General features: G+C 39.6%; 1 protein-coding gene across 7 annotated transcripts in view; it reads left to right on the plus strand.

Moving 5' to 3' along the window:
- The window catches only part of RBFOX2 (RNA binding fox-1 homolog 2), a 170,413-nt gene that overhangs the window by 137,501 nt on the left and 15,851 nt on the right, over positions 1-17,061 (plus strand). For 6 of the 7 annotated variants that reach the window (XM_062588751.1, XM_062588742.1, XM_062588761.1 and 3 more), the window contains 5 exons: positions 1,989-2,042; positions 10,780-10,872; positions 13,559-13,619; positions 16,004-16,057; positions 16,178-16,270. In XM_062588751.1, coding sequence (XP_062444735.1) covers positions 1,989-2,042; positions 10,780-10,872; positions 13,559-13,619; positions 16,004-16,057; positions 16,178-16,270 — 355 coding nt within the window. The remainder of the gene's footprint in view (positions 1-1,988; positions 2,043-10,779; positions 10,873-13,558; positions 13,620-16,003; positions 16,058-16,177; positions 16,271-17,061) is intronic. The other variant, XM_062588771.1, reaches the window with a different exon arrangement.

Raw genomic sequence — 17,061 nt, forward strand, 5'->3', positions numbered from 1 at the left:
CCAGGCAGGAGAGATGAGGGAATGGGGACAGCCCTTAAACAGCAGTGAGCTGTTAAAATGGTTCATCCCCAGTTATGTAACTACCGTGTGAAACAGTTGAACAAGAAAGAGATCATGACTGATTTTTCTCATGGTAGTGCCCAAGCCATATGCAATGAAGATAACAAAAGGCAACCAATGGCTGATCTCCTTCATAGGCAAGTCCACACCAAATTGTGTTTTAGCTGTGCTTGGCAAAGCAGTAGTCCAAGAGGATCCAACATGGATCAAGTCTTAGCTGTTTAGATGCTGAGACTTCAAGGAAGATACAGTGACTATACATGTTACATTAATGTTGTTCAGACTTCATGTAATGTAGGATATTGTGTGTTTAGTTGTTCTTGATGACTAGATCAAGTATTGTCCGTAAACAATAGAACTGTAAAAATGACATCTATGAACCAATGTTCATTAAAGAACATGACTATCTCCTTTTCAAGAATGGAGAAGGGAAGAAGAGAAACTATGGCTAGAATTATTGGAAGCATTTTGTATGAAGACAGCCATGGAATACTTGTTCAAGGGACTTAATAGCTTTTTATTGTTTTACACATTAAAAGCTTCCCTTCAGTCAGCTTACTGTTGTAAATGTTCCACATCTGCAAATGTAGACAGAAGTTTTTCAAGCAGAGCACTTGGCAAATGAGTGATATACTCATTTGTCCCCATGTGGAAATGTTAATTTAACAGTTGATACAGCATTGTATTGAGAACACTGTGGCAAAGTGGTAGAAGCCTAAGGCTTGTGTTCATCATCTTTCCTAATTGTGAAAGCATCCTTTCTTTTCCGGTTTTCACTTTTTTTATTTGCTACCTACCTTAGAACTTATGCAAGGAATGGGATTAAAATGAGGTTCATGGAACCTGTTTCACAAAGAATGGGGTAGGAAAAACATTCAGACATATGACTTGTTTGAGAACAATATAGATCTCTTAAAAAAAAAAAAAAAATCCTCCGTATATGCATTGTTGAAAGTCAGATGTTAATTTGTCCTGGGAAGCAAACCTCCTGTTTGAAAGAATAGCATTGGCACTTGGAGAAGACGGATCTTGGGGCACTGGTGATGTGGTCATGCCTTTTACCTGTAGGTTGCTAGTTTGAATGTATCAATACAGAAACATTAAAATAGGTTCCCAGGAGAAGGATATGATCCATATGTGGTTTCATGGAGTGTAGCAAATCCAATTTCCAGCTTGTAGCTCTCATTTCCCATTTTTGTTCTGTGCTAAGTAGCTCTTAGGAACCAGTTTTTAAAACAGTACAGAATACACCGGGCCTCTGGTCTGCTAAGAGGTCTCTAGGCTAAGGCAGAAGTCAGAATTAGGTCATACGTGATAAACTTACGTATTTTGTCAACCTGTGTGTCACAGGTTGAAGTGAACAGTCTGCTTTCAAAAAATAAACTGCTGGTATTTGACCATTTTCATAGTTCCTGAAGATTTGGTCGATTTTTTTGAAGGCTTTCCTTTTGAAGGAAGATTTAGAGTTAAGAGTTGAAGTTGAGAATCTTATGTGCCTATTCCCTCCAGAAAAAAATTACTGTTAAGTTTCTCTTTGTGATAGCATCTATAGGAGGAAGATGAAATGTTGAATTTTATTTAAGAAATATTCTTAGCCTTAGGTGAAATAGTAGAACAAGGGAAGAAAGGAGAATTTTTTAATTCAGAAGAAACAAAAAAAGCCAGTTTATAGTCCTAAAACCACTCTGGCTATTGTTTTTCTTTCTTAAACTTTTGTGAGAAAATCTGGGATCTGTGACAAAGAGAATCTACATGTCCTAACCTGAGAGAACTGGGTTGTGTTACTGGAATTTCATGCCTTTATCTGTGTGCTAGAAATGGAAATATTCTCATCTCGCTTCTTGCACTAAACCAGCCTCCAAAAGTTGTGGAAAATGGATCGCCAAAACTTTATTTATTTACTTGTTTGTGTGTGTGTGTCTCTGCAGCAATTCGGCAAAATCCTTGATGTAGAGATCATCTTTAATGAGCGTGGCTCCAAGGTAAGTCTTGTTTCTGTACCTACTTCTCTTGTTTTGATTGCACAAAGTAAAAGGCAGTTCATTGCCTGGAGAGTGTACTCTGTAGAGATTGGCAAGAGTTAGTGTGATGGGGGAAAGGGAAAGCTATTTTGGGGACTGTCTCTTGTTCCTTCTGATTCAAGACTCTGAGCAGGGTCATTTCTGGACAGTATGTCCAAATGCCTCTAGACAGTCCTATCTGTAATGTGGGATCAGGTTCCCCAGCCCCTTTTACCAAATAGGGAGTTACCTGAGCCTTCATACCAATCAGTACTCATTGCATTGGCAATGGGCATCCTGTGAGGAAGGCAAAATAAGGTAGAACAGCTTTGTTCTGATGGGAGCTGAAAAAGAAATCTAACCCCCAAATGACGTTTTCATTGGATTAAAACACTTCCATAGACAATCTAATATCTCATATGTGGAAGGATTTTTTTTTCTCTCACTTTCAAAATTCTTGTGTATTTCTGAGATATTAACCTTTCATGGCTGAGATATTTGATAATTAATCTAAGAATTTTCATTCCCCCTGCCCTACCCCATGTGGACCTCTCCCCACTGAATTTGCATTTGGATATCTATTCTTGTTTTTAAGATATACTAAGGGGGAGGTTTTGCTGAATGTTAATGGTAATATTTTTCTCTGGAGATGAGATTTCAGATGTTGCTTAGGTCAAATGCAGAGAGATTCAGTGATTTTTGTCCTAATTGGCAATTGGTTCTCATCACCTATCCAATGTCACCACAATGACAAATTGATGTGATTCTCTCTCTGCCCAGGAGGTTCAGCACTGGAATAGAAGGGAGTTTTGCAGGTCAGGAGCGAGGTGCATTGCCAAAGCTCTATGGGGGAAGCTTGCACAGTGCATGTCTATACTCTGCTTGACTTAATCAATGCTAAGATTCCCATTTTCAATTAAAACAAAATTTCCCTACTCCCCCCACACACGTGTGCGCACATGTGTGCATGCACACTTGAGATTTTGATGTTGCGGTTCAGCTAAGCAGTTTCGTTTTAGAGTCTTTGCCTTTCTCTTGAATTTGAGGTTCACTGTCTTAAAAGTGGCCTCTTTGCTTCAACATATCTTATGGAGTACGTTCATGTTCAGAGCCCTCTGCAAATCTTCACTGGTGTTCCCCAAGATGGATTCTGAAATACTTCAGTCTCTGTATTATCTGGAAACCAGAAAGCAATTGGTATATGTACAAAAGAAATTAGATTTAATGCTTTCCCGTATCCTTCAGTTGTGCTTAATGCCTTTTTTTCTTTTAAATAATAATCTGAACAAATAGATGTTTGTATGTCTCAGTTTCAGAGTTTCACTTCCCTTTATGGATAAAAATCTATATGCTTTACCAAAACAATCAGCTATGCTGAGTTTGTAAATATTTATTTTTCTCTTTGCTGTTTTTCTGATATTTATAGGCTAGAGCTGTCTGTGAATTACTTCTTATTTTAGTCATTACTGTTTGGCTTTGGGAATAGCCCTTGACCTCTAGCAGATCTCTGCTTTTTGGAATGTAATTGCAAAAGGAAGAATAAACATAACTGGCCTGACAAATACATGGAGTTCTGTCCCTCATCTCCCTCTGTATCTGTGCTTTCCAGCACAATATTTTCTTCTTTAGATATGAGATTCACAGTCTCTTTCATCCATACAGCCATGTATTAAACACCCACAGCTGCCCTTTTCCTTCTAGGCAATACTAACATAGGGGGCTTTTGTGAAGACTTGATTTATGACTGCAAAAGTTACCTTTTGTGCAGTTGTTAAAGCCCAAGGCTTCTGGTTTTCAGTTAAAACAAAAATTGTTGCTGAAGAGTTCCTTGAAGAATTTTATTCTGAACTCTATTAAGTACATGAAAAAGAAAGCAATCCAAAGAGGTATTCTTCCAGTTCTTGATGACACAGTTTTCTACTGCTTTTTTGTCAACTGACAGCAAAAAGTGGTTGCAAAACTGGTAGCTACTTATATGAGGGATGGGGCAGAATCTGAACAGAATGAGAAACACACAAAGAATAATTTTATGGTATCTTTGTATCCTTCTCTACCCCAAATAATTCATATTTTAAAAAGAACGCAAGATTATTCCTGCTTAGCATGAAAATGGGAGGCCCCAGTGTTTGAGTGGGGTGTAGCTGCACAAAGCACCTGGTATTCACATAATGGAAAAAAAAAGTAGTTTGGTGATCTGATGGTGAAGCAAAGGAAATGGATCTTTCTGGAGGCCACTTGCTCACTCTTGGGTTCTTCCTCTACCCTAGGGAGAAAAAAAAAATCTGAATGCATTTTCCTGCCCTGTGGTTTCCATTCTAATCTAATGATATGAAACCTCTCTTTCTTCTTCTCCTCCTCCTCTCTTTTGGGAATCCGAAAGCAGATGCTCCTGCTGCCTGCCTTGTGCTGTGTTCTCAATGCTCCCTTCCCTTCCCTGGGCTCCTAAGGGTGTATAGTTTGTGTATATGTTTTGTAAATATTTAAAAGGTACAGTGGTAAATTCCAAATTGCCCTGGGTTTGCCCCCACCCAGTGTATGATGGGGTTGAGCAGCGCTTTGTCCCTGCCTAGCTGTGGCAGGAGTTCTCTGCTGGAATCACGTCAGTGCTGGTCAGTAGGAGGGACTGGAGAAAACATTCATTATGCATTTTTTTTTTCCTTTTGAATCCACCTGAGATGAGCAGCCTGTTTTCTTCCACAGCTGTAATGGTGTTTCTGAAGGAAATGTGTGAAATGGGCTACATGTTTGGGATCTCTGTGTGACCAACAAAAAATGCAATCCATTTGCATCACAGCTACCTAAAACCTTGGGCTCCTGCACTTTGCTTGGAAAGTAGCATTTGTTGACTTGCTGTATCACAGCAGAGGAGGAGGCAATTAATAATTTAGTTCTGAGCTGCGTGCTGATTCTCTTCTGAAGGCAATGTGGATTTTTGTTTAACTGGGTTTCTGCCTTGATTCTGTTGAGCATGCTTGTATGGCTATGGTTGACTTCATAATGATGCTATTTTGCTCCATGTTAGAATCAACATACAGATTTTAAAGATGCCTTGCCTTTCATTTTGTTTTATTCAGCTTGTATAATAGAATGACTTCAGTCTTCACTAAGGTTTTTTTGTTGCTGTTGTTTCTAGGAAACTAGGTATTTGTTTCAGTTGTATTCCGTTTACCATTACAATTCCAGCTCTGATTCTCCTAAATAGCACTCTGCTTATGGTTGCAATTTACCATGCACTTCACTGAACTGTGAATAAAATGCCTCTGGAGGAAGTTGAGAAGAAGGATTCCTGCTCCTCTTGTCAGTGGAGACATATCCTCTAGATGCATATTTTGGCATCATTCTTAGACCGAACAAGTGGGCATATTTACAGAATTAATGCAGTTTGCCTGTGTGATGCTTTTAATGAGATCCCTATGACGTTGGTAAAACTGTAGTGGAGAGGAATCTAAGCCCTTTGCTCATCAGCTGCATGCAGTGTCACATTTCAAGATGTGGCCTCTATGGCATTCAGAAACCAAGTGTTTAAGCACACAGCAAAATCTTGACTGAAGAGGGAGCAGTTTTAGAGTTTTAAATGGTAAGAGGTCATATTAGAGCAGATTACAAGCTCATGGTTTGGGGATAGTGTAAGTTGCTCCGTATTGCCTTCTGCTTGGGAAACCTGGGTCCTTGAAGGATAGACTCTGAGTTCTTTAGGAATTGTCCTGAACTCAGCTGCAGAAAGAAATCCCAAGTAGAGCATTCATCAAGGGATCAGGGATTCTTGGAGAAGGATATATTTATTGCATTTTTGAACAAGTTTTGTTGCTGTAACTGGTGAGTCTTCTGTCAGTTGCACCAAGCTGATACAGCTTTAGTGACCTAAACTACTGTCCTCCTTTCAGATTTTAGGACTGCTTCACAAAAAGATTGTCATTTGGGTAGGCTCTGCCTCTCCCCCACTTAATACCCCAGTTTCTCTGGTAAGGGGTGGGAGGGTAAAGTGAAGTTCTTGAATGACATGGTAAGATGGACAGATGAAATCCTATGCTAGATCAAGGGGTGGAGAGGGAGTGCACAACTCAGAAAATGTGGGGCCATGAAACCCCTAATTTGAATTGGCTGGAATTGCTCTTAGAGCCAGAAGTTTTTGTTCAGCAGCAATGTTGGCCTAGTTCCCACCATTCAGTCCTGTCCTCCGCCTCCCTCAGTTTTGCTGGAGTGATTGGCAGTGGACCAATACAACAACCTGAACTGGGGAAGTGATCTAGCTTAAAAATAACCCTACTGTTTTTTTTTTTTTTTTTTTTTTTTTTTTAATAGGGATGTGGGTGGTGGTTTTTTGTGTATGTTTGTATGTGTTTTTTTTTTGTCTGTTCTGGCTCACTAGATTGCGCACACACATGGTCTGGTGCAGTATGCATGTATGCATAATGCAGTCGGAGTGAAATGGGAGCAGGAGGGAGGAGCTGGTAGTGCTGCAGGAATAATGGCAGCTTTGGTTTACACTGATTCCCTCATCAATTTAAAATGTGCATGTAAACTCAGTAATGTGTGTGTCTCTGAATCTCTTGCTGTGTCTCTGTTGGTTCATCCAGTCCTGCTCATCTCAGGTGGATTATAGCTGAAATTCTCCTACTGTCTTCAAATGCCTTGGAAACAGGTAGCCAAAATTTTGTTGTTTCCTTGGCCATTTTCTAGGGCTCCTAAAAGTTGATTTGTGTATGGAAATAAGAAGAAGGAAAAAAACAAACAAACAAAAAAAAAACTTTGTTAACGATTGGTATTGGCAGCAGATGAAGGAAAGGCCCTTTGGCTGCGTGTTCTAGTGGTACAAGACAAAGATGCTGCTATTGAGGTGACTGTTCTAAACTCAGTGACAAATGAAGGGTTAACAATGCATGGATTTTAAGGGGCGCTGTTTCGTTTCCTTTGTTTTTATTTTCTGGTTTTTTGTTTTATTTTATTTTGTTTTTGTTGTTTTTTGTTTAATTTCTGTGTTCTGGCCACACCCAGGAGAACCGTCTGCTTTTGATTTCTCCCTTTACGGTTACATGGTAAATTTTCTTTCTCATTCTTCAGAGATGGAAACATTCAAATATTATATATATACATTTATTTTATTTTTTTACACTGCTCATCATGTTGCTTGTTATTTATTGCAGAGTCTGAGGCCAGACTAAAAGGGGTGACAGTTACTCGGTCTCTTCAGGCCCTTTGAATAAACCTTTTGGGTGAAAAGGGGTTAGTCTGGCACTGCAAATTACTCACAAGTTCTAGAGATGTTTGGGAATATTTAGTGCTTGCTGAGTACTCTGAGGCTTGGACTTCATTCGTGTTTGGAAGAAGTTCCTAGAAGTTATTGGTGGAAAGAAAATGTTGAAGAGCTCAGCCTTGTTTTCATAATAACCTTATTAAACCGAAGTTATTTCTATAGTCTAGATTTTAGAAACCCTAAGTCTTTTTTGACTCAAGATTTTATCTTCCCTTCCTTCATAGTTTGCCTCCATGGGGCCAGCCAGTACCTGCTATAAGTCTAAAGTAGTAAATACTGGTCATTTGCTTCTCCTTTTCAAAAGCAAGACATCCTTGGGAGGTAGAAACAAGAACTGCTTATTGTATATGTATTTAGGTACAATTAATCCCTATTCTTTGCAGGTCACCTATGAGAAGGAATTAAATATATATTTTTTTTTCTCCCACATCAAAAATATGTATAAAATCTCTAATTTTAAAGCTTAGAAATAAGGTAAACATCAAGCTTGGCTCACCTCTTTTTCCTGAGGAAAATTTGGAAGTCTAAGAGACGCATTAAGAAGACTTTAACCAAGGGGACAAATACCGACTATGTGAAGCATTAATTCAGTATTGACATTAAATGATTTTCGGCAGAGCTGTATGAGCAAAGGACTGATCTGTCAATAAACCAGGAATTCTGGTTAATGGGTTATGTTGTTCAGAATCAAAATAATTAATTCTGTTTTAATTCACATTGTTGCTTTGATATAGTCTGCATGTGGATTGTACCCTAGCTTGATATAACTTATTCATTACAAATATGGGAAATTCAAAATTGGTTTAAAGGTATTTGATGTTTATTTAAAAATTCCATACAAACTTCACTGATTACACATAAATGTGAATTAGAGTAGTTTTAATTTGGTTCCACTCTGCACAAATAATGTCTAAAAAATACCTTCCCTCTGTTCTCCAGCTTTCAGTTCATATCCTTGCAGAAGACATAAATTCCATTCAATCTCCAAAGGATCTTCTAGAATGAAAAAAAAAAAAAAAAAAAAAAAAAAAAAAAGGTAAAAAGAGAGCAGGGGAAATAGAGAACTTCCTCTTGCAATATTTACCTCCCCTCATCATCCAAAATTTTCAAGATGCTTTTTTTCCCTCATTATATAGAACAGAAGGAAAGGTATTGCTCTATTTCTCAGTCTTTCCTTTTTCTAGAGAAGTTCTTTAAAGCTCATTCAATACACTGCCCCTTCATATTCAGTTTGGCTATAACCTCCTGTCCTATTTGTCTGCAAGACATTTAAAAGTTGAGTACATTTGGGTTGATTTATTAGCCCTTCTGTGTTGCATCCCAAATTTTAAATCATTTCAGCAGACAGCTTCTATGCTTTCTGGGGAGGAAAAAAAGCCACAGTTTGTTTATTTATATAGCTTTCTTTTCATAACTAGAAAAATGAAATTATCTAAAGCTTTAGAGTATTGGGTTGGAGCCCGTAGGAGATCTCGTGTTGATTTCAACATTACAAAACTTAACTATGTTCTTTTGTTGTTGTTGTCATGAAATAATAAAAAGCTGCACTTCACAAGTGTATAACAGTTTTGCACTGGAAACCTAGCTGTGGATGATAAAGATCAGCATGCACATGTCAAATGATTTGGGCTTCTTAAGATTCTTATTGTAGAAATCTTTAAAGGGCGCTTAAAGAATGATGGCTTGCTTGTGTCTTGCTGCTAACACTGCTTAGAAATCCAGATGCTATATATATATATATATTTTTTTTCTGTTCAGTCCCTATGTACTGACCCTGAGCTGCGTGGAAGGGGCTGCAAGGCTAGCATGCCATTTCCGTGACAAAGCATAGCTTTATATCACTCACCTTACCTGTCTCTCTCTTTAATATCAGGAGTTTCCATTACATCAAATGCAAGCTTTGTTCTTCCTGCTCCCAAGGGTATTAGTTCCCGCAGAGATTACTGTCTATACATTAAACTGATAATCACTTTATATCAAGCTGCAGAACTAGTTTTCCTTCTCCTGTTCTCCACATACCTTAAAAAAAAAAAAAAAAAAAAAAAAAGTAGTGAAATTTTTCATTTGGCCCTGCTGTCTATAATGGCATGAAGAATAGCTCATCACAGTTGTCTGTAGTAAGATACCATTGAAGAACAGTTAAACTCCTAATCTATTTAGTCATGTCAGCTCCATTTTGGTGGCAGTGCGCCCATCTCTATGGAAGTGAGCATAGTCTCTTATCCTGCACTGTTACCTGACTCTGTGAATTGGCAGCAATATCACTATGTAGGACAGGAATGTTGCCTTCATGGGCTAAGTAAACATAATTTCTGCTAACTAAAGGGGTGCTTTAGAAGTCCTTGAGCTTTCTTAATTGTACCAAGTGAGGATTCATTAATTTTTCTTAAGCGTGGTCTCATTAGGTAGAGATTTTTCACCACCTGTGATGCAGAGGTTGCCATCTCAGGAAAAAAAAAACAAGTGATATGGGTAGCAGGGTACAAGGAAGGTAGTAGTAGGTAAAACCTATTTTTACTAATGAAATCAACATTTAGATGTTCAGATTTGTCCACAAGCCCAATGTTATACTTGTAGACAGGAAAATTCTGAAGCCTGGGTTCTTTTATCTTTTTTTTTTTTTTTTTTTTTTTTTTTTTTTTTTTTGCCTGGAATGATGCATAATACTCTTAAATCTTCATTTTATGTGATGTTTATATTTTGGTGCCACCTAGATGCCCTGCTTGCTTTCAGGGCCTAATGCATTGTTAGGGAAGTTGCAGGCATAGAAGTAGACATGAGCTGTGCCCCGAGGAGCTTACAAGCGATGCTTTACAAACAGCCATTCCACTCCACAATTTTCTAAGGTAGGTAATTATTATTGTCTCCATTTTACAGGTGGGAAAAGCAAGGTTCAGTGTTTGATTTGCCCAAAGCTTCGCAGAATTCCTGATGCCATGCCTGAACTCAGATCGCCGCTCGCTCTCGTAGCGGTTTCTCAAGAGAACGAAGTGCTTCTCAGTATTAATGTCCTGTACTGTGTCGGGGGTGGGCGAGTGGGGAGAACCCTGCAATAGCATGTGTGAATTCATCAGTGACAAGAGAAAAGCCCAGTCTGGGCTCAACCAGCTTTTCTGTATTGGAGCAGGGTTTAGTGTTTAAAACAAAACAAAACAAAAAAACCCACCAATTGTCTCGAGTAACTTTGTACTTCTTTTTTGGTCTGGCCTCAATTGCTTTTATGTTTTCTTTTTTTAATTACTCTTCTTATTATTCTTATTATGATTACAGTTCCTTTATTTTATTGAATTTAATTTCTTTTGTTTACGAAACATGCATGAACCAACAATGTGACTCTAGGAGGTTATTGCTGAGTTGTGCTGATGTCGATTTCATACTGTGATATTTTTTCTCTATTTACCTAGAGATCAGTATTTCAATATATAACGATGTGCATGTTTTCCCCCCTTCTCCCGCTGCATGCAGGGATTCGGGTTCGTAACTTTCGAGAATAGTGCTGATGCAGACAGGGCCAGGGAGAAATTACACGGCACCGTGGTAGAGGGCCGTAAAATCGAGGTGCATGTCTTCAGTAATTCAATTTCTTCTTTATATTTATTCTTTTGATTTCCTTTTTGTGTCTTGCCTCACTTATTTCACATTTGGATCCCAGTCTTGTGTGTGCGTGTGTGTTTGTGTCTGTCTCCTTCACCTCCCTGTACTGAAATGTATAAAAGTTTATACCCCTTACAAAATATTTTTATTGTTGTTTCGGGTATTTTTCTTTCCTTTTCTTTTTCCTTATTTTTTTTTCCCACCCACTCCAAATTTTTGCCCTTCTGCTGTCTTGATTTTTTTCCTTTGCTTCAGTTTGCAAGGCTCCGATTTCCTGTTATCAGGCCTGAACAAAACTAATTGAAAGAGTACTGTCCGATTTCTAACTCTGTGTCCAAAAAGAAAGCAGGGGGCCAGCCAGTATCCTCTCTTTCCTCAGAGGCCAGTTCTCCTCCATACAAGTGTGAGATGATGCCCGTGGTGGGAGGGGAGGGTAGACGGGGCAGAGGTCTGGAGCAGGCTGTGCTGTACGTGCAGCTGTTTTCTTGATATGCCTGCAGTCAAGAGTCCAAGCAGTGAAAGTCAATCCTTAAAGTTTTTACCAAGAAAAGCTCTCACTGCAGAATAATAAAGAGTTAACGTTGGCTGGCCAACGTAGCCATACGTTGGGCCGCAGCTGGTGTTCACCGGCTTTTCTTTATTCCACTGTTTTGAAGGCTAACTGGCGTCTCCCCTTTCTCCCTCTTTCTTAAAAAAAAAAAAAAAAATTAAAGATTAAAACAAAAAGCCGCCGTTTTGAGTAAGATGTCTGCATATTTTGCTTTTTTGTTTTGTTTTGTTTTTTTTATTTCCCTTTTCAATGGTTTAGCGTTTAGGGCCCTTCACTTGACTCACTCTTTCCATGGTAACTATACACAATGCTGGCGATGGTACGAGTTGGCGGTAAGTGAAACAAAAGCGCTAGAGAAGAAGCTTTTTTTTTTTTTTTAATTTTTCTTAAAATTACGAAAACAAAATTAAATAAGAAAGAAAAAATCCATCTGCCATCTCACATTAACACTACAAAATGTGATTTGACTTGTTGTCCCCACCCACCTCCTTTCCCCCTCTCCCCCTTTTATTTTCAATGCTGTTGAGTAATGCCGCCTGGACTTTGGATGTACATATCGTTTTGTAGCAGTCTGAGCTGTTTGATTACTGACTTCATGGTGATTTCCCCTTGCACATCTTACTCAGAGTTACTGAACTCCAGTTTGGCTGGTTTTTATTAATGCACCCATTTCCTCTTCTCTTTCTCTCCTGCCCCTTCTTTCTGCTGCTCTCTCTTTCTGAGACCTGTTTGTAGCTGTTACTGTTTGCTTTCTCTTTTCCTTTCTCTCTTTTCCCCCTCCCAAGTTTCTTTCTTTACTCAGTTAAATGCAGCTGTTGGTCTCTTTGCTGACTGGTGGTTTCTGATTGGTTCTGGCAATTTTTCCTTTCAAGTGCTTGTGTTGCACTTTGCTGTAGCAGCTGATTTCAGGCACTCGCTCCATTTTAATGATTGTCTGTGAGACCCTATCTCCTCCCTCCTCCCTTCCCCACCCTCTGAATCAATTGTGTTGTTTTTCTTTCTTTCTTTTATCTGTGTGTGTTTAACTGCATGCTCTCAGTCTCATCATTGTTGTTTCCCATTCTTTCTTTTTAAATGTGTAATGTTTCTATTGTTTTGGGGCCAAAACTAGAGTAAATGTAGTTCCAGATTCCTCACCCTGTGTAAGCTCATCATGCCGTAAGTCTCAAGGGCCAAGAGCAACTTTTATAATAAAATTCGTCTTAACCCTGGCCTCAGTTCCCATTTGGCATGTGTTTTGATGAACTATTCGTGCTGTATAAAGACTTCACCCTCTTTGCAAGAATTTTGAGGCTGTCTGACATGGGGCTGCAATAACTTGCCTTCCAAACTGGTCCATCTTTTCTTTATCAGCACCATCTCTGTGGTAACACCCCACCTGCTTGAGCAATCAAAATGCTTCAAACTGTACAGAGCTCTGTAAAGAGGGTGGAGCGCACAATAAAACAAGAGAAGACCCAGCTTCTACGTATTTCCCCTTTTTGTTCCAAGAGATTTTTGTTGTGGGGGAATATACAGAAAAAGGAGGAGGAAACTAGGGAACACAGAGCATCCAAATGTTTGGTAGTGTTCCAAAAATCTATTTAGGCCTTGAGAAGTCAAATCTAAAGCTGATCAGCTCCAGGTTACCTTTCTGTCTGAAAGGTATGTTTGCCTGAGATTTCTGGGCCCCATTTTAATGGTGAGTTTGAGAAATGAGTCAGTCTCTGCATCACCTGCTTCGGTTTCCATGTCCTGGGCTGCAGAGGTTATCATTGCCATTCTAACACAGTCTGAACAAAATAGCAGAAGACTTGCCATTAAGATTGATGAGCTGAAAATAACCACATGCCAAGGGGTGGCTGGATGTCTGAGAATCTGTACTTTACTCTTGTTGGCCTTTTATTTAATGCATAATTTAAAGTGCCACATTTAGCTGTAATATTTATAATGAAATGGCAACTGTAAAAGTAATTTAAACATTGCATTCTTGTAAAATTGGTTGTTTAATTTTTTTGCTCAGAGAAGTATAGTGTGTGTGATATCTGAGAGTTTTCCATCGTTTGCCCTAACGTCCTGTGCTTCCTTCCCTCTCCTTCCCCTCCCCTTTCTTACTTTCAGGTTAACAATGCCACAGCACGAGTGATGACCAATAAGAAGATGGTCACACCATATGCAAATGGTAAGAGAGACTTTGTGCTAATGATGAGCTGAAAGATTTGAAGGCAGATGGGAGCTTCCTGGCGAGGGAAAAAATCAGACCTCTCCTCAGGAAACCTGAACAAAAGAAAACAACCTCCCCCCTATAATATAGCATTATTCTTCAGTATAATGCTAAGTGTTTATAGAGACGTACCGTTTTACAGATGGAGAAGTTGGGCATGGAGAGGTGTGATGACATGCCCAGTGTGGCAGAGCTAGGAGTAGAACCCAAAGATCAATGTGTTGCCTGATGCTGTTGCAGGCTCATGCTCTGCTGCTGTACAGTGGGATATACAGTACTCTTGAGTCTTGTTACCATCACTTAAATAAATATGAATGTAGGAGCATAATTTGAGGTACGTAATTGGATATATCTCAACTTTCGTTCTAACTGTGAATGTCTCCATCCCAGGTAGCCAGGGAAACAGAGGCATTGAGGCGATTTGTTTGCTTTTCGTTACAGGTTGTGTCTGTATTCGCTAGTTTTCCAATGAACCTGAATAAATAAAGATCAAGTTATGTGGGTAATAAAGAATCCTGTTTCATTTGGGTGTCTTGGTTCTTCTGTCTGTTCAGTGATTTTTATTGTATAGATACATACAGTGTAAAAAGTTGTTCTGGCAGAACTGAATCCTACTTTGTTATAGATTTTGAATCTGAATCTTTGTTCTGAAACAGGCAGTAAAATTCTTTTGGTCTGGAAACGTTCCCAAACAGTTTCAACAAAACAGGAAGCTAAGCATAGGTAGTTGCTGGTGTGATAATCTGATTAGGTTACGGCATAAGACTTAGAAATCAGAAGGTCTGAATTTTATTTGTGGTTCTGCTACTGACTTGTAGCTCTTGTCAAATCACTTGATTTTGTTTGCAGAACTGGGGAAACAGGGACAGACAGAAAGGCTGGAACTCTGTTTTAGTGTTTGAAAGAAATTCTTGTAGTGAAAAGCAGTATAGCCATGTTGTGTTGTCCTGAAAACATGGACAGAAAATGTGTATGACTATTTGGTAACAAAAGTTGGCTTACATCGCAATGACTTATGAAATCTTGATAACCGATAGGAATATCTTTCATCTGCTTTGGCAGCCAGCAATGTCTAAATGTCTAAAACTCCGCAAAGATGTTTGGTGTTAGGCCAGGCTTAAGATATGCTGACTGTTGGTCACGTAGCCATTATTAACTTTGAGGGCTGATCCTAGTCCTCTTAGTGCCATCCCCCGTTTTGGTATTTGCTTTCAAGGTGGGCAGTGCAGAGAGAGCATGCCCAGTCTTGCAGAGGGAGTGTGTACTGCGTGTCTCATCGTTTCTCTGCCAGCAGAGGAAGATGTGATATTGATGGGCTGCAGGTCAGTAAGTTGCTCATAGAGCTTCTGAGATTAGAGTGCCTAAAGTGCTTGAGGACACGAAGAGCAAGAGAGAGGCAGAGTACGTGTTTATTTAAATAACTGTGTGATTGATTGTCGGTAGCACAGATAGCATTTCCTTCTTCTTGGAAATCGGCCCAGATCATCTTTATTCCTCTTTCTTCTCTTGCTGGGTAGAAAGGGAAGAGAGAGACATGTTTATAGATCTGCTCAATGGGAAACATGAGGTTCTTCATACCCGTTCTACAATGGCAGGCTAGTGACTTCTTCAAGTGTTACTCTCTCGCATATTTTATGTTGATGATTTTCAGTTATTGCCTGTTATCCAGATGATATTAAAGCCAATTCCCTAGGAACTCTTTCACTTGAAAAACAACATAAAGAAGGCAGGAAATACAAAAATAAAATGCAGGGGAGAAAGGTGAGAGAAGTAGACTGAATTGCTTTCTTGCAGTATAGTCTATGTAATGCAGTTAGGGAGGAAATCTCCTTTCAATCACTATGTTGCTTTTTTGCAGATCTCTAGCAAATAGGACAAACAACATGTTCTGAGATTTTTAAGGATGTAAATTGCCTTGCTCGGAAGCACAGGCCAGACTGGTGGGTTTAGACAGGTTTCGAATCCACAGCGTTCCTGGTGAATGCACGAAGGTACTGCAGGAACTGACAGCAGAGAGATGGAGAGAACGCAGGGTCGCGCTGTGTTTGTGGGGAATGTGCATATAATGTAGTTGGCATTCCCCTCAGCGGCACGTCTGCTGTGCTGTGGATCAGCTGATGTTTTGCTGTTGCCTTCAATACAGCAACCTATCCTAGAACTTGACATTAGAAAAGGCAGTTGGCCTCCATCTACACCAAGGGGGATTGAGGTGGAAGCAGAAATTGCAAAGAACTGTGCCTGGGAAGCTGGGGTGCACACAAGAGACTATTCCCCATACCCATGCTACTCGCTCCTTCTCTTGGTGTAGATTTTGGCATTCACTGCAGTCTTTGTTGTTTCAGGTTGGAAGTTGAGTCCTGTGGTTGGAGCGGTGTACGGCCCTGAGTTATATGCAGGTAGAGCTTAAGTAGCCACTTCCACTTCTGCCATTTAACTGCAGTAGTGTGTGTTTATGTTCTTAATTTGCTGTTTCTTTGTAACATTTTTACTTTTTATTCTTTTTGAAATTAAATTAGCGTCCAGCTTTCAAGCAGATGTCTCGCTGGGCAATGACGCCGCAGTGCCCCTGTCAGGAAGGGGGGGTATTAACACTTACATTCCTTTAATCAGTAAGTAGCCCCCATTGGCCCCTCTATTGTTACTTTGCTCGAGTAAACTGTGACCTGTTACCCTTCTCTCCAGTCTGTATAATATATACTTGAAAGGATGGGTCTCATTAGGAATAAGTTTATCTCTAGCCAAAGTATTCTGTGCAGCGGCTGCAACTTTTTTGTCTGCAGTGTGTTTCCATGCAAGCGAATGGATCTTTATAAGCAATGAGGAGGCTGCAGAACAAGGGGAGGGAGTGTGTGTGTCTGTGTGTGTGTGTGTGTGTGTGTGAGAGAGAGAGAGAGAGAGAGAGGAGTGGGCTATTCCTATTTTAATTCCCTTTAAAATCAAAGTGATCAAACAGGCAAATCCCTAAAGTACATATTATACAAGCTGTTAAACCACAAGTCCGTTGCAGGGCCCCTAGTAGTGTACACCTGGGTGCATGTTGGTTTGAATTTGTGCCTTGTGACTGGTTCCCTGCTTGTATCTATTACAAATTTGCAGATACCTCTAAGGTTTTATGTCATTTCACTCTGAGCCAGTTTACTCCAGCATAAAGTGTAATAAAGTAGGGCTTAACATACATAGAGCCAATTTTTGGTCACATTCGTTAAATGAAGATGGGCTCTCAGTGAACTGGCACTTTGTGGGGAATTTCTGCTGCAGTTACATGGGATATCTTGTCTTGCAGGCTTTAAAGTGAACATACAGAGGATTGGGTGGCAAAGAGTGGGAGGGGAAAGGAGGGAAGAGACTCTGATGTAAGTTGATTGACTTTAAGGACCTCTTGACAAATTATTTTAAAGAC

This window comes from Rhea pennata, chromosome 1 (genome assembly GCF_028389875.1).
Source record: "Rhea pennata isolate bPtePen1 chromosome 1, bPtePen1.pri, whole genome shotgun sequence".
NCBI lineage: Eukaryota > Metazoa > Chordata > Aves > Rheiformes > Rheidae > Rhea > Rhea pennata.